We start from the raw sequence: 18,752 nt of genomic DNA on the forward strand, positions 1-18,752 counted from the left end.
CCTTTTAATTTTATTTATTGTCTAAATACAGAGAAAGCAAAAAAGTTTTAATTCTTATACAGACAGATTCATTCAACTTTTCCTTTGCAATCTTTTTCACCGAATTAATTTTTATCATCCTTCCCTATCCAAAAAAAGAAATATGCCTATATTTTATAATTCTTTAATTTTTTACTGTACATATTTCTAAATTTGAATAGTGCAATGATACTTTTTATTTAAAGCAGTAGTCTCTCTCTCTACCCCTTTGTTACTCTCAGATCCCAGAAGCAATCTCTTTGATTGGTCAATTCCTATTTTTACTTAATCTACTTGAAATATCTTCTACTGTAGGACAAATACTTTCATGTTATTCAATCAAGGGGAGATATTCCTTCCCTTCTCTCTACTTCCCCAACTCTCCCACCTCCCAGTTTTTGTGATCTATACTTTTACTTTTTCAACATTTTATTATGAAACTTTTCAAACATTCAGAAAAGTTGAAAAACTTCTACAGTGAACACCCCTGTCCCCACCATTTGGGTCCCACATTTAACCTTTGACCGCACTTGCTTTATCACATACCACTCATCTATCTACCCCCTGACCCATCTTAATTTTTGCTGCATTTCAAAGCACATCACAGACATCGTGAACCTTCACTGTTACATTGTTAATGTCCATGCCATTTGCATTCTGATCTGTAACCATATTTAACTTTTCTATCTCACCTGCAGTTTGATTCTAAAATGGAAAATCAATACACAGTATTTATATTTCTGTGACAATTATCTGGTAAGGCTTGGTAATGCCTTCATATTCGAGAATGAGGCAACAAAATGTTGGCAAAGCATGCACATGTGCAGGCAGTGTTTGCCCAGGGGTCAGCCTCACTGTGGGTGACCACTCAGGCAGGGAACTAGCCAGTCCCCTGGGACTCCCCAAACATAAAACTCCAGGGTCTTCCCCCAGGGTCTTCCCCCAGGGCCACCCTAGAGGAAACTTCAGCTTTTGGGCAGGAGGCTGGACTGCTGGTGCTGATGGTCTGCTCAATGAACTTGAGGAGGAGATTGAACATGGGTTGGCCTGTTTAGATGAAATTTTCCTTTTTTTCCTTCTGTTTTTAGCACTGTGCCTCAGTCTGCATCTCCTTGTACTGGAATTTCTTACCACCAAGCTTCTTCTGAGTTCTCCAGGGCAGACGTGCCCATTGCTTGGTTTGTTCTCTGAGCTTCAGCCTATTTCATCCTGTTTTCATCAGTCATCACTGTTGTGTCTGCTCTATGTCTCCCATAAATGTGTTGAGGTCTCTCATTCACATATCGACCCATGTATTGAGTCACGTATTGACCAATACGTGGTCAATCCACCATCATTAACATGGCATATCTTATTCTTTTTATAGTTTCCTTTTAATATTTAATCTGTGGCTTAATCTAGATGTCTTTCTATATGCTAAGAATACATCATATATATAGCTATATGCTATAAAGCTTCCTTATGCTCTAAAGTGAAGAACAGGCTTTATCTTTCTCTAACTTGCCAATTTCCTCAATGGTGTATTAAGTCATTCATACTCCCCACTGGCTTATGAAAATCCCTCTATCACGTATTTGGGTCAATTTCAGGACTACCTGTTCTGTTCTAATAATTTATCTACAAATCATTGCCTAGAATCACATCGTTTTGATCATTACACATTTTAAACACATTGTAATTCTCAGTAAGGCAAATTCTGTCACATTACCCTGGTTTTCCAAAATCATCATTGCTATTCTGAGCTTTTTACCTTCAGGTATACTTCCAAATCAGTTTTTCAATTTACAAAAAAGAAATCCCACTCAAGTCATGATTAGAATCATATTACACTTAGTATAATTTTTGGAAGAAATCATATCTTTACAGTCTTTTCATCCAGAAAAGACACAGTATATCTTTCCAAACATTCAAGACATCTTTGATATTCTTTTGGAACACTTTTTAGTTCCCTTCATAAAGGAGAACTAGTTTTCCTAGCATTTTTCCTACATGTTTTGTATTTTTGGTTATTACTATTACGGCCATTATGTCTTCCATTATTTTTCAATAGGTTATTTCTAAGAAATCAGTAAGCTATTGAATTTTGAATGCAAATTTGTATCTAGTCTTTTTATTTAACTGTTATTAATTCAAAGAGCTTCTATCTGATTCTCTTAGATTTCCGAGTCCTACAATTATTTGAAATGACTTTAGTTACCGGCACACAGGTCACAGTTTACCTGACCAGCGTTCCCCTCCCGCCCTTAGACGTGAGACTGCTATGCCTGCTCCCAGTTGCCTGAAGGTGGAAAGGGTTGCAGGGGTGGGTCTTGCTACCCCTCTCACCAGTGGGCCTCTTCTTATCCAGACAGCATTCCTCAGACAGTCAAGGCCAGTGGAAGGCCCATTCTAGCAGAAGGAGGAGGGTGGGGCAGGGGGAGAAGATGTCTTATACCCTTGTTAATCTCATACTTTTATATAGGAATAAATGTAGTCTCTCTCTTCACAATAGCTAACCTCTTTATTTCTGTTTGCTAGGCATCTTACTGCAGGGGCCAGAAGATAAGGAAAATCTATGCTGATAGTGAGCATTTGCCACTGAGGGAACTGGGAGTCCCAGGAAATATTCCCTCAAGAGGTGATTCTAACAAGCAGCTGGTGTTCAAGGCAGATGGGTCACTGGACACAGTGAAGAAGGCTGCTCTCACTGGAGCAGCCTTGTGTGAAGGATCCTGGGAAGGCTTCAAGCTACTGGGGATGGGCCAAAATGGTCTCAGGGCAGAGGTGATGGGGGAACCCCAAAGCCCCAGATTCTGGTAGGACTCACTAGCAGGGAGCCATGGGGATGTGCCCTAGAGTGGGCTTCAGGGAAGGGTGGAGCTGGGGCTTTTCAAGTCCACTTCCAAGGTAAGAAAGACTGTTTGATTTCTCACCCCAGATTGGAGTCTCTTTGTATCACATTTGCATGGGTGGTTTCTCTTAGTTTTGGGTGGTTTGCAGGCTCCTTCAAGGAAATCCAAAGAAAGGTGAGGCAACCAGGGAGGATTCAACAGCCACTGACCCAGTCACACCAACAGCAATGTGAACACTGAGTGACAGAGCAGGGAGCCCTGGACATATGCCCCGCTGTGCCTTCAGCCAGCAGGTAGTACTTGTCCATAAATCCTCTGAGTTCTACCTCCCCGTGCCATTGGCCAAAAACTTCAAAATCCTGTAAAGAGGCATCAGAATTTCTGTGAACTGGGACCAGGTTCTCAGGGTACGAGAACCATCTACTCCAATTCCTGAGACAGGCATCCAGGCTCCAGATGCTCCTGGTTTCTTACCTTGAGTCTGAACGTGTCTCTACTAGGATCTCTGGGCTACTCACTTTAAAGTGGTTGACTCACAAAGGGCTGTCGGGAGCTCCACCAGATGGTCCCCGCTGACGACCAGTAAGGTGAGCTTCTTTAGGTTAAGCAAGACATAGGGAAGATAGGTCAACTTGTTCTTATACAAGAGAAAGGTCTGCAGTTCTTCTAGCCTAAGAAGACGTAGACGGAATTAGAACACAAGGACTTAGCTTCATAGCTAAGAAAACCAAAGTGAATTACAAATAAATTCTAGTAGGAAATCCCTATTTAGTTTATATTTTTATATACAACCCTTATGAGAATAAACTGACTTTAAAATTTAAATAAATAAAGTTATGTCAGGTGAGACAATTTGGGCTTTGCTTTTGTTTTTGTTTTTTTTCTTTTTTACTGACTTAATTGCCAACTGAAGACACAGATATAGCAGTAGGATAAGCAAATTGCACAACATACAACAGGACATGATGGGGCCTAAAAAATCAATGTATCCCTCCCTCTGGGTGTCTACTGCATTCCCAAGGGTTAACAGGGTGTGGGAAAGAAATCAGACTAGAGTTGGAGTGAGAATAAAGAAATTTTGGCAACATACTTCCTTTTGTATATCTTAAAAGCACAGTTACTCTTCTCTTATTTTCTAACTTTAAAGTAGGAAGAAATTTGCAGAGTGAAAAGGAAATGAGCAAAATATGCTCCAAATATGTTTTACTTTGTTTTCCATCTTGTTCTAACTCAGTGTCCCTCCTCTAGTTTTTTCTTTCTTCATTTGCAAAATCTTGACCAATCCCACAAATATTGCACTAAGTTCTCCTTGTGTTTCAAAGTCAAACAATTCCCACTTAGTCTCATAAACCTAGACAGCACCAGCACACATCCTATGTACCAGGAGGAGAGAAAGATCATATGAGACACCATTCAAGGCTGAGCCATTTTTGGCTTCTGTGTCATGACAGCTCACTTACGCTACTTTATAAAGAAGATTGTGGACTCCAGGAGGCCAGAGATTTTGTTTCATTCACCACTTCAAACCCAGCCTACTTCCTGGGCTTGCCATACAGGAGCCTAATAATATTGGTGGAATGAATGAATGAATCTTACATGATTCAGTGTAATAATTATTTTTTAAACATGAAATAGCTACAAGGATACAATTTGAAAACCTTACTATGCATATCAATTTTGTTTGAAAGACTATGTATAATAAGCAATAAATGAAATTGGTAACAATTATCCTCACTGACATTCTAAACATAGAGTGGTATGTTTCTATTCTATACATAATAAATTTACTTTTCTACTTCTATGGAGTAAAGGAAAGTTAATGGTGCCATTCTATTGAGGACTGAAGTTAAGTTCACCAAGACAATGAAGATATGTTCAAATGCACATACATATACATATATGTGTATGATGCACACTGGGAATCTTCTTATTCTATAAAGAACCAAATTAATTTTCTGGAAAATTAGTTGATTTTAGAGAACGTACACGTGCTATGCATGTTTAAAACGTTAACAGTGTTTAAGACGTTAGTAACTGATTCATATACCTCACCTTCAGAATGCAAGTAGCTACCTGTCTATATCTTGTGGCAGGTCATTCAGGTTATTGTTGCTGATGTCCAGCCACTGCAAATTAGACATCCGCAGGACACAGATCGGGACACTGGAAAACTTGTTTGCTGAGATATCTACAAATGTAACTTGCTTCAAATTACTTAACTAGAAAGGAATAACAAAATATGCAAATTACTTTTTATGAGTGGGAATTAAGTTCAACTAATAATTTTTAGATTGATGTCTCTTCCCAAAGGCATTTCTATGAATATATGTAAAACAGATCAATACAGTATTATTTTGGAGCACTTACGATGTGTCATTCACTGTGCTACACGCTGGGGGCGCTAAGATAAATAGCACACGGTGGCTGCCCTTGAGGAGTTTATACTTTCACAAACAAGCAGTGCAATTTTATGTAGTAAGAACTAACATGAAGAAGTTTTCACCTTGCAATGTTCGGTAACACAGAGAAACAAAGGACTAATCGGTCCAACATCACAGTGGGGTGAGGGTCAGGGGTCAGGAAAGATGTCACAGAGAATGGAGCATCTGAATTGGGTCCTGAGGTTCCTCAACAGGTGGAAAGGTAGGGAAGGAAACTCCAGGTGAGGAACAGCATGTACAAAGTCACAGAAGACAGAAAGCTCAAGCCTTAAAGAGTAGCATGACTTGAGGAAGACCACCTTAATGAGTTTTGGCAAATCTTAAGGAGCCTCACATTTGAATTGGTAAAGTGACATGCAAATGATCAGCAATCTCTACTGTTTACAGCTTATAGCCATAATTTTTGTTTTTAACATGGTAACTGAAATATGTAGGGAAATATCTTTTTATTTCAAATACAAATCTATGAACACTGAATAAAGTAGGAAAAGTGTCTCATGTTTGGATTTGGTGATGTAAGTTTCGCAGTGACTATGAAATACAGAAGGAGCTACCTTTTACTGACTTATTTTGAGAGTCCATAAATAAAATTTGGGCTGCCTCTCAAAATACTTTTGCAAAATTGTTATGCAGTATGAAGTCAGATGGACCAATGGGAGGGATTACTGAAATACAGCGAAAAAAGAAACAGTAGTCTTATGGCTCTCTTTACCTTAATATAATACCCAATTCCATATTGCCAAATGTGCTTTAGTGAAACACAGGTCAAATTCATCATATTAAATGGGCATATTCTAATTTTTCTCTTGTTTTGAATTTATAAAAATGAATGTGAAGATAGTAATGTGATGCTGAATAAGCAGTCAAGAAAGATGTTTTGGGTGCCCATAATTCAGTCTAAAGTTTCTGACTGTGTTGCCAGGGTTATCAGATCAGCAGAAAAATCAAGACAGAATTACCATCAGTCTCTCTTCTTTCTCCTTTTTACAATAAATGTAGAAAATACATTTTTTAGACTGTAAAATAATTTGAGGATATTTAAAGGAAATAAGACTTTTATGAAAATTAGAATAAGGAAAATCAGAGTGGCATTAAACTTAGCAAGGAGAGAAATTACTTAGATATAAAAGTCATTTCCCACCAGCTACTTTCATCAAAGGCAAAGTAAACACACATAAACTCTTTTGAAAAGTAATTATATTTGTCTGAAAATTCCAATGTTATCCAGATAAAGATCTGACATTTCAGTCAAAGTAAATAGAATGCTCATTTACACAGAAGTTTCACTATCTTTACCTTTGTCTCAGAATTCCTGGTTGTCCCATCCCATAACCTTCCATAGGTCATTCATTCTACTTGCTGTTTATTTGAATTTTAAATCTGGAATGTGTCAATTATTTGTGTAAGAAACATCCTCATGAAGACAGGCACAACACTGTGAATATACTTAACCCTGCTGAAATATACACTTAAAAAGTGTTAAGATGGCAAATTTAATGTTATGGGGTTATTTAATCACAATTTTTAAAAAATTGCCAGCGCTTAGGTATGGCATTTAGGCAAAACAGTGCCTTCCTGGGTCTGTAGAGACTAGAACCAGGGGTACTGTGTGCTTCCTTTAGATAAATACAAGTTGGACACATGAGGCTGAGATACCCTCACAGATGATACTCCCTTTAATATAACCATGCAGTCTGTCCTCAGCCATGTAATTTTTATTTATCTTGCATAAGCCATAGTTTGAACAGGTGGTTGAAATTTATGGCCACTGAGAACCACTTAGGATTGAAGTAGTGACGTTATATATGGGAAGAGTCAGTGAACTATTGTAACAAACAGAGCCACCCGGGGAGTATAACAAATACTGTGCAACAGAATCCCATTCAAAGCAAAGAGCCTAAAAGTCTATATCCAGAGTACATGTGCTGCCACCGATGTCAATGTAGGTCAGGGGAATCAGCAGTAAATTGCTGTTTTCCAGGAAAAAAAACACCAGATTATGGTTGCCCAGTGTTGCCTTGCCTCCCACTTGTGGGGATTACCTGCAAACAGGTAAGACAGAATTTGGGGGAGTGATGGAAACATTCTACAATTTAATTATAGTAAACTGTACATTTATACTGGGTGAATTTTATGGTACACGAATTGTCTCAATAAAGGGGGAAAACATAGAAGGGACAGAGAGACCAGCCTAGGAGGTTGTCCCAGTCCAGAGGACAGACAACACGGGCTTAGACTAGGGTATTTGTGAAAAGGGGTTGGGCAGTGGTCAGACACAGAACGTATTCTGAAGGGCATGCCCAACAGGACTGACTCACAGAATAGACAGGAGGCGTGGGAGCAAGAGAGGTCAAAGATGAGCTAGCTTGCTCCCAGCCAAACATCCAAGAGAAGACTGAGTCATTTTCTAAACTGGGGAAGACTGGGGACTGAGCAGACTTGTGCAGGGAATCATGACCCCTGGCTGTGTGCCCTCATCAGGACCACTGTCAGGCATTTCCTGGGGTGAGATGGGTGCTAATAGTAGAGGCAGCTACTTCCTCCACCCAGAAGTTTTCAGGAAAGGAGAACAACACCCCTTCTAGGACTATAATCAGTGGCCTGGGCCTTGTCAGAACCTCACCAGCAACACGATTTTCAGCCTGTTCATTACCAGCAGGGTTGTGAGATCCTTATCTCTCTTCAGCACAAGAAGCTGTTGAGTTTTACTTGGCAATAAAAACTATTCATTTTCGTCTGCTCTCCGTTTTGTCAGAAAATGATTTAAAATCATTTCTCCAATGAATATAGACCAAAAGAAACTACCAAAGGTTTTTAAATTAGTGGACTTCTTAAATCCTATCTATAAGACTACTTTAGTTATCCACAAGTTTTGTTATGAGTGTATAAAAATTTTTTTTAATTTTATCCCTTTTATTTATTTCCAACAGTTTCCAATTTATTTCATCATTGTGGATAAATAAATCAGGATCTGCATTATAGACAACAGGAATCATATTAAATAGGCATTAAATAAAAATATCTTTCATGGAAATAGGATTTTTTTGCTTAATTTTCCTTTGATAGCATTTCTGAATTTAAATCAGGTCCTGGTCTAGTGTAAGGACATTTTAAAAGACTGTAATCACTGATATAAAGTGATTGAAATGTCAGGAAAATGTGATACAATAAAGATGCATTTCATCTTCCCTGTCTTAGAGGCCATTTCATGTCATAAACCAAATAAAAGCAAATCATAGTACAAAAATGTTTACTTTCTTACTTCAAAGGGGAGCTCCGTTAATTCTAGATTTCCAGAACAATCCAGTTTCTCTAGCTGTTCACAATCGCCCAGTTCTAGAGGAATGCTCTTCAGACAGTTGAAACTCACATTGAGTTCTTTCAGGTTCTTCAAACGACCTGTCATCAGAAAAAATTAATATCCATGGTGTAGGTCCTTTAAGGTCTTTTAAGAACAAAAAACAAAACAAAGATGTAACACATTTGTATAAATGATGATGGGGAGGCATTAAACATAAGTTCGTATTTGCTTTTTAAGCACTCTTCATATGTCTGCTCATCTTTTACCCTGAGCATTTTGTCCTTGATCAGTGCATTTTTTGCTCACTCTGTAACTCTTTAACCCTTTGTGAAACCATAGGCGAGGTGAGTGCGGGGGATTTGTCTTCCATGTAGCTTGGGTCAAGCCCCAGCATCCCAGAGTGCAAACCCTTTGAAATCACATGATGAATGAAGTAACAGGAACGGCTTTGAAGACCAGTACAGTTCCTAGAAAGCACGATGACCAGCTATGGTCCACTGGTGGGCTCTAAGAAGTGAACTAGGGACGGAAATATGCACAAAGCTTTATGTACATGCTAAATGCTTTAGACAAGAAGACTGTCTACAGACAGCGTGTAATTCATTTATCTTTGCCTTCATATTGGCATTGATTCAATTATGACATCTCATGCTTCCTAAAGAATATGCTTTAAAACAGAAAGTCCCTTTCACAAGCAGGAAATGAAGACACTAAGAATACAGGCAATAATTGGATTGATGGAGAAACACTGCATCCCAGTTCTGTCTTAATTGAATTAATACATAATCACTTCCAAACCAGAAACTAGCACAAGAGCAAATATATTTAATATTCCAAAACTCACGTCACGCATGTTCTAAGACATTGACTACTTTAACATTCTTAACCTAATTTTTTAAATTAGAAAACCAAAATTATTGTTTACTATTGCAGAGTAGGCACTCAAAATACAAATTTCTTGCCATTTTATAAATGAGAACGGGAAACGTACAAAGACAGTATATCGGAGGTGGGGCTATTTCTGAGTCAATTTTGTTGGTCTCACTGTTTGCTGGAAGATAATGGTAATGCTGTCGAAATCAGTGGCCCCTCTAACTTACCCACCCGGTACACACTGCAAGCCTTACAGTCGGGTATTGTAGTCAAAGTAGCAGGATGGCGGGTGGCCAATATAAAATAAGGAAAGACTGTTTCTCTCCTGGGGAGGACTGGGGAGCACACATTGTGAGAATGGAGCTCTGTGCAGCCCCCAGACCTTCACCCCTAACACCCCGAGAGAAAGAGAAGCGTGATGAGCACTACGGTCTTCATTTTCAGGTGATGCAACTGAACAATGAGACGATGGAAAATCATAAAATTTTGATCAAAATGACATAATAAGCTAAACTAAACTTATCAATGGACTGATATATGGGAACAATATATTGTATTTTATGTTTACAATAAACATATTTATTGTATGTTTGTATTTCTAAAACTAAAAGAAATGAAACAAAAGGTTCCTAAACACAGCACCGCTCGCTCAGGAGGCTGGTAGTTTCTGAGCAACGGCAAACATCTGTATGTGCTGAGTTACGCAGGTGAGGCCATGGCACCACTGCCCACAGCTGACACTGCGAACAGGCAGCTCTGGGCACACATGAAACAGCCCTGCCCAGCAGCTTCCTGGGCCGGGAGAAGGATGCCGCCCGCCCACCAGAAAAGAGGCCTGAAGGCTCCTGCTGAGTAACGTACCAATTTCAGCTGGAAGACGGGATATTTGGTTTTGAGGCAGATCCAGAATTCTCATCGCTTGGAACAGCTCAATATACGTAGGAATGATTTGAATCAGGGTATTGTTTATGTGCCATTCTTTCAGGTGCGTCTGCTCCTTCAGCTCATCTGGGAGCTCCTAGAATAGAATGAATTGCGTCCATCAGAACTAGTTCTCAAGATGTCGGAGTTGAGCGGCAGTGTGCACAAAGCCAAGTTAAACCGCACATTTATTTAAAAAGCAAGAAGTGAGAGAGCATGGGTGAGAGCGTTAGACTTAATGCAGCTCTACAGCCATTTCAAAAAGAAAGCAAAGACGCTGCAGTTGTCATTAATTTCACAAAAGCAGATTAGCTCAATTTCAACCCTGCCATGAATTCACAATACTATTAAAATCAAATGCCTAGTGAACAGACAACCAGACTCACGCCCATAGCCACAACATATATTATTTATTTACAACATACCAATTTAACATCTTCTAAAAATAAAATCTGTCCATGCATTGGATTTTAAAATTTGTGCTGCATTTCCCTTCCTCTGTAGTCGCTTTTAAACATACTTGACAAACATCTAATATTTGCTGTGCCAAATTTCTAAATGTTTTTATGAGTTTGGAACAGAGAAAGAGCACCAGAGACAGTGGGGAGACCTGAATTCCAGGCCAGGCTCCCCATTTTCCAGGCATACCACCTCCCTGGGTGATGGAGAGGAACTTGGCGTATCTAAGGCCTCCCTTAGCTCAAGTGTCTGGAGTAAAACTGTAAAGGTGTTGGGGCGCCAGCCCATGGCCTGGTGGTTAAGTTCGGCATGCTCCACTTTGGTGGCCTGGGGTTCAGTTCCCAGGTGTGGACCTACACCACTCGTTGATGGTCATGCTGTGGTGGCGACCCACATACAAAACAGAGGAAGACTGGCACAGGTGTTAGCTCAGGATGAATCTTCCTCAGCAAAAAAAAAATTAATAAAAAAAATGTAAAGGTGTTGAGAAATGCTTAAAGACTTTTGAGGGGCTTTAGGGGGGCTATTGAAGAAATTCAGCTCACCAAGCCCCCACTGCAAGTGAGGTGTGTTCAGCCCTGAAGGGATGAAAAAAGATGAGAAGGGCACACATGTCCCCTGACCTGACGAAGCTGACTACAGTGAGCCATCAGCCAAACGTGGCAGGAGCGCAGAGGGCAGAGTGGGCACTCCACGAGGGTGAGGTCGGTGGGGTGGGGGTAGCAATCAGAAAGTCCACAGTGATCCTTTTGCTTGGTACTTGGTACTTACAATGTGCTTTATGATCACTGCTATCGGATACGCAGGTTAAGCTTTTAACTTACAAAAAGTACTTTCACTCTAAATATGATTTCATATCACAGTACCATAAGATAGGCAGAGTGGGCATTATTAAGGCCCATTTGAAAGAGGAAAACCAAAACCCAAAGACAATTCAATGAGTCACTTAGGGTAAGGACCTCCTCCATAGTTTCAGGAACTAGTGCAAAATGAAAATGCAGGCCCCCTTGCTAAAAATTATTAGGAATTTCAAGACAGTGACAGCAGAGCATTAAACCAAGCATGAGGCCCTTCTAAACTCAGGGTCTGACGCTTAGATCAGAACTGATCTGAATGCAACCCACACCAGACCAGACGGTTTCCTCCTGCAGCTGAGACAAAATGAAGAGCTGGATCATCAGGGAGCTGATGCCAGGTTATACCAACACTCTCTTTATTGAGGCACCAATTTACTGAGTGCCTCATAAACAACTTCTCTCATTTTGCTCTTTCAATAATGGCACACTTGAAAGATTATTATACCTCCTAGAATTATGTTCATAACTATTTTTAATAAAAAATAGAGAAAAATCTTAAGATAGTGTGTCAAATAAAAATAAAAGGGGGGCCGACCCGGTGGCGCAAGCGGGTAAGTGCGCGCACTCCGCTGCGGCAGCCCAGGGTTCGCCGGTTCGGATCCCGGGCGCACATCGATGCACCACTTGGCAAGCCATGCTGTGGTGGCGTCCCACATAAAGTAGAGGAAAATGGGCATGGATGTTAGCCCAGGGCCAATCTTCCTCAGCAAAAAAAGAGGAGGACTGGCAGATGTTAGCACAGGGCTGATCTTCCTCACAAAAAAAAATAAACAAATAAATAAACAAAAATAAAAGGAATAGGGTAAAAATGGCCAATTTAACATACAGGAATGACTGAGACACAGCCTGAGCATCTCACCAGATGCCCCCTCTTCCCCAAGGCTCAAGGAGTGGAAGAGTCAGCCACATCTGGAGGTGAGAGCTGAGGGCAGGGCTAAAAGAAAGAGGTCAGGTTCAAAGTCTAAGACCAGGTCCCTGACCCCCATCCACGTCACAGAGCAACTGCCCCTGTAGGAGACTGAGACTTATTCATTGGAGGGTTAAACAGAGTCCCAGGATTGGGGACCCTCAGGCACATCTAGGGCAGGGGGGCCAGCAACCAGAGGATGAATGATGAATGCTGCGACTCCCTCACCTCCAGCCCTGCTCTCTGTCCCAGAGCACTGGCTGCCAGGCCTGTCCCTGCCTGCAGGAAGGGAGAGGATCCTCCTCTGAGGCTCTCACCAGCTCCAGACAAGTCATAAATGTGCACTCCCAAGGGGAGACGGGAGGGAGCAGCGTGCCAGTGAAACGGCTGCTCTATAGCAACACCCTCAAAAAACGAAGCCCACATACTCTAAGCTTCCAATCAGCTTGTCAGTGCTTGGGACACCCAGAGTCTCCAGACCTCCCAGAGAGCCCCAACATGCAAGATAAAGACAAACACCCTAAAAGGAAAAGGAGACTCTGAAAGAAGAAAACTTCCCCCAAAATGCTAGGGATCCCAAGATAGGTAAGAAAAGCCATTACCCCATAAAACAAAAACTGGACAAAATGATGAAAGGTAAAATTAAGAGATACCTATAAAAGTAGAAAAATAAAGCCACATCACAGGATTCCTTCACTCACAAAACAGCCAGCTCTTAGAAATTAAAAACTTGATAGCAGAAATGAAAAATTCTATTGAAGAGTTGTAAAATAAAATTGAGGAAATCTCCCTGAAAGAGCAGAGAGTAGGGCCTAAGGGTGTCTGGCTCACAGCAGGAATGACCAGCCCCCCACTCCAATCTGGCACCCCCAGTCACAGAGCGTGGCCCCGCAGCCAGCCCTAACGGGTCCCATCAGAGCTCTCCCACCCAGTCCCCAAGGCCTCAGAAGCTCCACAGCCCTGTGCATCCTGTGGTGACCTCTTGCAGGGCTGGGCACACTGCCTGGTGTGATGTTAGAGGCCAGAGCTCCCTCGCCGCCAGGGAGTACTCTCAGACAGTGAAAATCCCTTAATGCAGCTTCTCCCTCGTTCATCAGAGGTAAGGCTGAAACACAGATCTCTCTAGGGGAAGAAATCAGCAACTGAAACTCACACTAGTGAATGTCTGGGCCCCAGAGTCTTCCTGGGGGGGAGTTCCAATCAGGGAAGGGTAGCCACTTAGGCAACCAAGGTGGGGTACAAAAAGGCTGCAAGTAATGAAGACACCATCCACATAGTCCGCTATGGTGTCTCCCCCAGCCTGCTGAGTCATAACCCTCTTCCTATCCCGCTTACCACACCAGGCACTCACTCAATGCTCTTTGAGATGATTTTCAAAAGGTATCGGAGCCGGGAGAACTCCATTCAGGTTCTCCAGGTGGGCTGGGTGACCCTACGGGGTAAGTGCTTAGCTGCGATCATGGTTGACGATGGCACATGAGAATGATCTACCAGCGGTCTTTAACCAGAAATCCAGAAAGGCCTTCTTGCCCCAGAAGAGGCAGTGTCTGTGTAGCCACTGACCTCAATGATGGGGATGCAGGAGAAAGAACACCAAAGAGCTTTTACGGTAACAATCTCTCCCAGTTTAGAGGGCAGTGTAGCTAACAAGTTGGCATCACAGAATATCCGTTCATTTAATCCTCACAACGCCCTCAGAGGGGGTCAGGGCAAGCATTAGCACCATTGTATGGAGCAGATAAAACAAATAAAAGTGGAGTAAACTGCCTCAGGACACGTGGCCAATCAAGGACAGCGCCAGGACCACCCCAAGTATTTAGTCTGCCAGTCCAGAGTCCTCTCAGCCACAAAATGGCAGGATAAAAAGAGAGGGAGGCAGGTCCCAGAGGACCCCATCCCACTGACATGGACTGTAGCCAGGGTTCATTCCCCCATGGCACCCCAGGAAACGTCAGATCGTAGGCCAGCCCTGGAGACGCCTCTCCAAGAAGGCGGCAGGTGGGAGGAGGGGAGCAGCAAGCACCAGTAAACACCAGAGGAAAGAACGAGGGGACATCTTTGTCCTGGCCTCAGAATCTCAGAGGAAAACTGGCTAAAGGGTCCGCTGAAATTCCTGTGCTGCTCTACACACTGTGACAAGTCAGAAGTAACCACCTACTGAGGGGCGCTGGATAAACGAAAGGCTCAGTTCATTTAAAAAAAAAAACGGCAGAGTTATTTTAAACGTCTAGGGGAAAGGCAGCAGAATTAGGTATTTAAATGCGGTGCCGTCCTGGCGAGAGCCGCTGGGGTCCCAGCCCCTCCCGGCCTCGAAGGGATCCAAGTGGATCTCTCCGCTCTTTCCAGGACGACACTCTCACGGAGGAAGACGCGCGGGAACACGGCTCAGAGCAGATAATCCGCTCCTCTGCCTCCGCGGAAAAGCTCTCTCAAGGCAAGAGCGCTCACCGGCCAAGGCCAAAGCCTGGAGTTCGGCTTGACCGTGCACGTCAGCCGCGGCGCTGCCCCGAGCATCCATCCGCTTTAGATACAAAAACACATCGACTCACCTTCCAGTGCTCCCCCGAAAGTTCAAACACAAACGGGCTGCTCCGTTTGTCCCTCTCCTTGGAAAGGGAACTCTGCCTCGCGAGCGAGTTCCTTTCGATCTTTTCCAGGAGCCTCACGCTGGTGTCTACGAAGCCATTCTTGCAGTACGCAGCCTGGGGGATGCCCTTCCTCCTGCACTCGGCCACGAAATTCCACTCCTCCTTTATCCTAAAGCGGGCAGCAGAGGCCGCAGTTACTCTCCTGGTGAATCGCCATCAACTGCCTAGGGAAGGCGTCAGCCACCCGGGCGCAGGCGCAGTCCTCCTCATCACCGCGACTTTCCTGCTTCAGGAGACGCGAGCCCTCCCGTCCACTTTTCTCCCTGCCCCTCCTTTCGGGTTTCCTCTGCCTGCGGAACGTAGGGGGAAATCTTAAACCCTCACAGTTGTGAATTATTAGCAACTTTGACATGTGATTAATTACAATTTCCTTTGATATTATGTGGTGCCAACCCAGGTTTTTAAATAAAACAAGGCCACAGGAATTTGCTGGTCTTTCAAGAGCATTTGGATAGAAATATATAGGCAGCCCCACTTTATAAAATACCTGACTTCAGAATGTCAGCCATCAGCCACCGTGGGAAATTTCACTCCTGTAGGTGAACTTGTTATTAATTAATAAGTATGCAAATAAAATACCCTTTCCTTAGGAAGTGAACCCACAATCCTAGCCTAGATGGCAAACAGCCTCACTGAATGAGAAATTCCTCACATAGAGCCTAACAATAACTTCTATTTCTCCCTCTAAATGATTGAGTTTCATTCAGGTAGGGTGATATTCTGTATTTTATCTCCACCTACAACGTTTAGGTTTTGGTATATACTTCATGGAACAAATACATTATTACAAAATGAAATGCCATGAAGTGAGATAACAGAGCAAGATAGAGGGTTTTGCCTGGTTTAGTAAATTTAAGTTAAGCAGATAATTGCCTTTTATGATAAGGCATTCATCAGTTTTTCAATATCTTAGTTTCCCCACAGGAAACAGATCTTGAGAAACTAACAGTTAACATTCAAATAGTACTAATAATCACAGTATTAATCATATCGTGGAACCTCAAAAATACCTGCAAAAAAGATAAATTTACTACATTCGTTTTTGCAGGTCCTGGGAAACTAATAAGCTTCTTTCTTGAACACCTTCCTCCCTCCACCCTCCCCAGCTCCTTCTCACCTGCCCAGCCAATTTGATGGCTGTTTTTCTTATCTTGAGCTAGAAAAGCCTAACAAGTCCCCAAGAAGTTTTCTGTCCTAGGATAAGACATAGCACAAGCCCCCTGGCACCAAGCCTAATTCAGACACGTCCCTAAAACCCCCCATGGCTTGGGTCCCCATTCAGCAAGTTGTCCTACCCTAGAGTGAACCCAGACGCTAGGAGTGGGGATGAAGCTGGAGCAGGGCAAAGAGCCACTTTGGGCTCACAGGGCCCTGGGACCTTGTGTGATTCATGCTAGTGCAGATCACTCAGACCTACTGCCACATGTGTTGCCCAGCCTGAGGGTTCCAATTCTTAAATTCAAGAGTCACACCACATTGGATAATCTCAGATTAGTGGCAAGTGAAAAGACATTCTAACTATCTGTGATTACAGCATTACGTAGGGGAAAGGGCTTGGTCAAATCCTCCACTTACTAGCTGTGTCAACTTGGGGAAGTTACTTAGGTCCCAACTTCCTTGTCTTCAAATTGAGGATAATGATAACCAACTGGAACACTGTGACACTTAAGGTAGCAGCTTAATTATCAGGCATGATCAGAATAGGTATTTGTTCAATCCAAATAGTTCATAAAAGTGGAGAAGCAAGAATAAAGAGACAGTTGCACCTTACACATTTTGTTTTTAACTTAAAAGGCAGAAATATGTCACCATTTGCCAACCTGATGTAGGGTCATGGACTTTGTTCAAGAATGGTTCTACCAATGAGAATCCCATTCTGCCTTACAGAAACCACACCTATAATCCATCATCCAACAGTTCCAGGTTTGGTTTCTTCACAGGGAATAAAAATTACAGACATGCAAAGCCACCTAAACGTGCATCCTTTCTAGCTTGTCATACTTTTATCAGTCTCGTACAGTGCTGATTCAATTGTGTGGTTCCTATTTATCGTAAATGTAGTTTTTCCAAAGCACTCAACTTAGCTTTCATATACATGACTCTCTTTTACTCATACTTCATGAGTTGACATGATAGTAGTCAAATTACATCATTTCAATCCAAGTAAAAATGGCATCAACACAATGAATCTTATCTAGCATTCAACTCAACAGGTGAGGGCTGAAGTGCATGACAGAGAGCAGCCATCACATGGCTTACACAGGTGTGGAGAGCACCAGACAGCCTAGAGAGGCCAGCTAAGCAGTCCTCTACAGAATTTACTGTAGAGGAATTTATCTTGTCTTCGCCGTCTTCCCCGTGCCTAGCAGAGTGCCTGGAATATATGTGGGTTCTTATAGTCACGGGTGTTACTGTTATTGGAATCAAATGTTTGTTCCGGGCGACAGTGTGAGGGTTCTGAAGTCCAGTGAGTAAGTGTCACTGACAGTGAGAAATCTCAGAAGAAATGCATCCCCTGGGGCCGGCCCCATGGCTTAGCGGTTAAGTGCGAGCGCTCCACTGCTGGCGGCCCGGGTTCGCATCCCGGGCACGCACCGACGCACCGCTTCTCCGGCCACGCTGAGGCCGCGTCCCACATACAGCAACTAGAAGGATGTGCAACTATGACATACAACTATCTACTGGGGCTTTGGGGAAAAAGAAATAAATAAATAAAATTATAAAAAAAAATGCATCCCCTTCACAATACATTGGGTGCCTGCCCGAGTCCCTGTCCTCTAAAGAAGCTACAAGGCAAGTACAGAAACCACATACTTTTCCAGTGCACTTTTCTCGAGCCTTTCTGCCTCCTTCTTCTGCCAAGCTTTGTGCTTCTTGACACGAGTTTCCCACATGGCTCTGACGACAGAAATGTCGAATACAACCACTTTATGTCCCATTTTGGGAACATGAAATTACCTATTTAAAAAAATATATTTATGTCAGCTTCATACACACACAGAAGACAACAGTTTTACCATAAACTTTAAAATGAAGTATGAATGAACCAATTATCTTAAGTAATGATGAAACACCTTGTTACCTCCAGGATGATAGTTTGCTCATGTTCTTAAGGTCCAATAGTACTCTGTGTAAGTCAAAGTTCAACACTCAACCTGGGGTCATGTCCTCCAGAACGTCACACTTATCTCCCTACCCCTCGGCTGAACTGTGGGTTCCCAAAGCCCCCTGGGCATTCGTCAAGCCTCATAGTCCCACATGCTATTGAATTTACTAGCATCTGATCTTCCCAGTAGATTGTTACACAATCAAGGGTAAGCTTGATGAATTAATCAGAACACACACACGCATACACCAGGTTATCTGAGGCTACACACTAGCCACGACTAAGTAGCAAAACCAAACATTGCACCAAGCCCCGCTGAGCACTTTCCCACAGGGACTGACCATAGACTGGGCACGTGTCCTATGAGGTTTCCCTGCAACATGAACCCTC

General features: G+C 42.5%; 1 protein-coding gene across 1 annotated transcript in view; it reads right to left on the minus strand.

The window, feature by feature from the left end:
- LRRC2 (leucine rich repeat containing 2) overlaps nucleotides 1–18,752 on the minus strand; it is a 48,195-nt gene that overhangs the window by 4,400 nt on the left and 25,043 nt on the right. The window contains exons 2-7 of the mRNA XM_058556798.1: nucleotides 18,071–18,214; nucleotides 15,158–15,365; nucleotides 10,326–10,482; nucleotides 8,553–8,689; nucleotides 4,923–5,068; nucleotides 3,368–3,520 (exon numbers count right to left, since the gene is read on the minus strand). Of these exons, the coding sequence (XP_058412781.1) occupies nucleotides 3,368–3,520; nucleotides 4,923–5,068; nucleotides 8,553–8,689; nucleotides 10,326–10,482; nucleotides 15,158–15,365; nucleotides 18,071–18,195 (926 nt within the window). The 5' untranslated portion in view covers nucleotides 18,196–18,214. The remainder of the gene's footprint in view (nucleotides 1–3,367; nucleotides 3,521–4,922; nucleotides 5,069–8,552; nucleotides 8,690–10,325; nucleotides 10,483–15,157; nucleotides 15,366–18,070; nucleotides 18,215–18,752) is intronic.

This window comes from Diceros bicornis, chromosome 2 (genome assembly GCF_020826845.1).
Source record: "Diceros bicornis minor isolate mBicDic1 chromosome 2, mDicBic1.mat.cur, whole genome shotgun sequence".
Classification (NCBI taxonomy): Eukaryota; Metazoa; Chordata; class Mammalia; order Perissodactyla; family Rhinocerotidae; genus Diceros; species Diceros bicornis.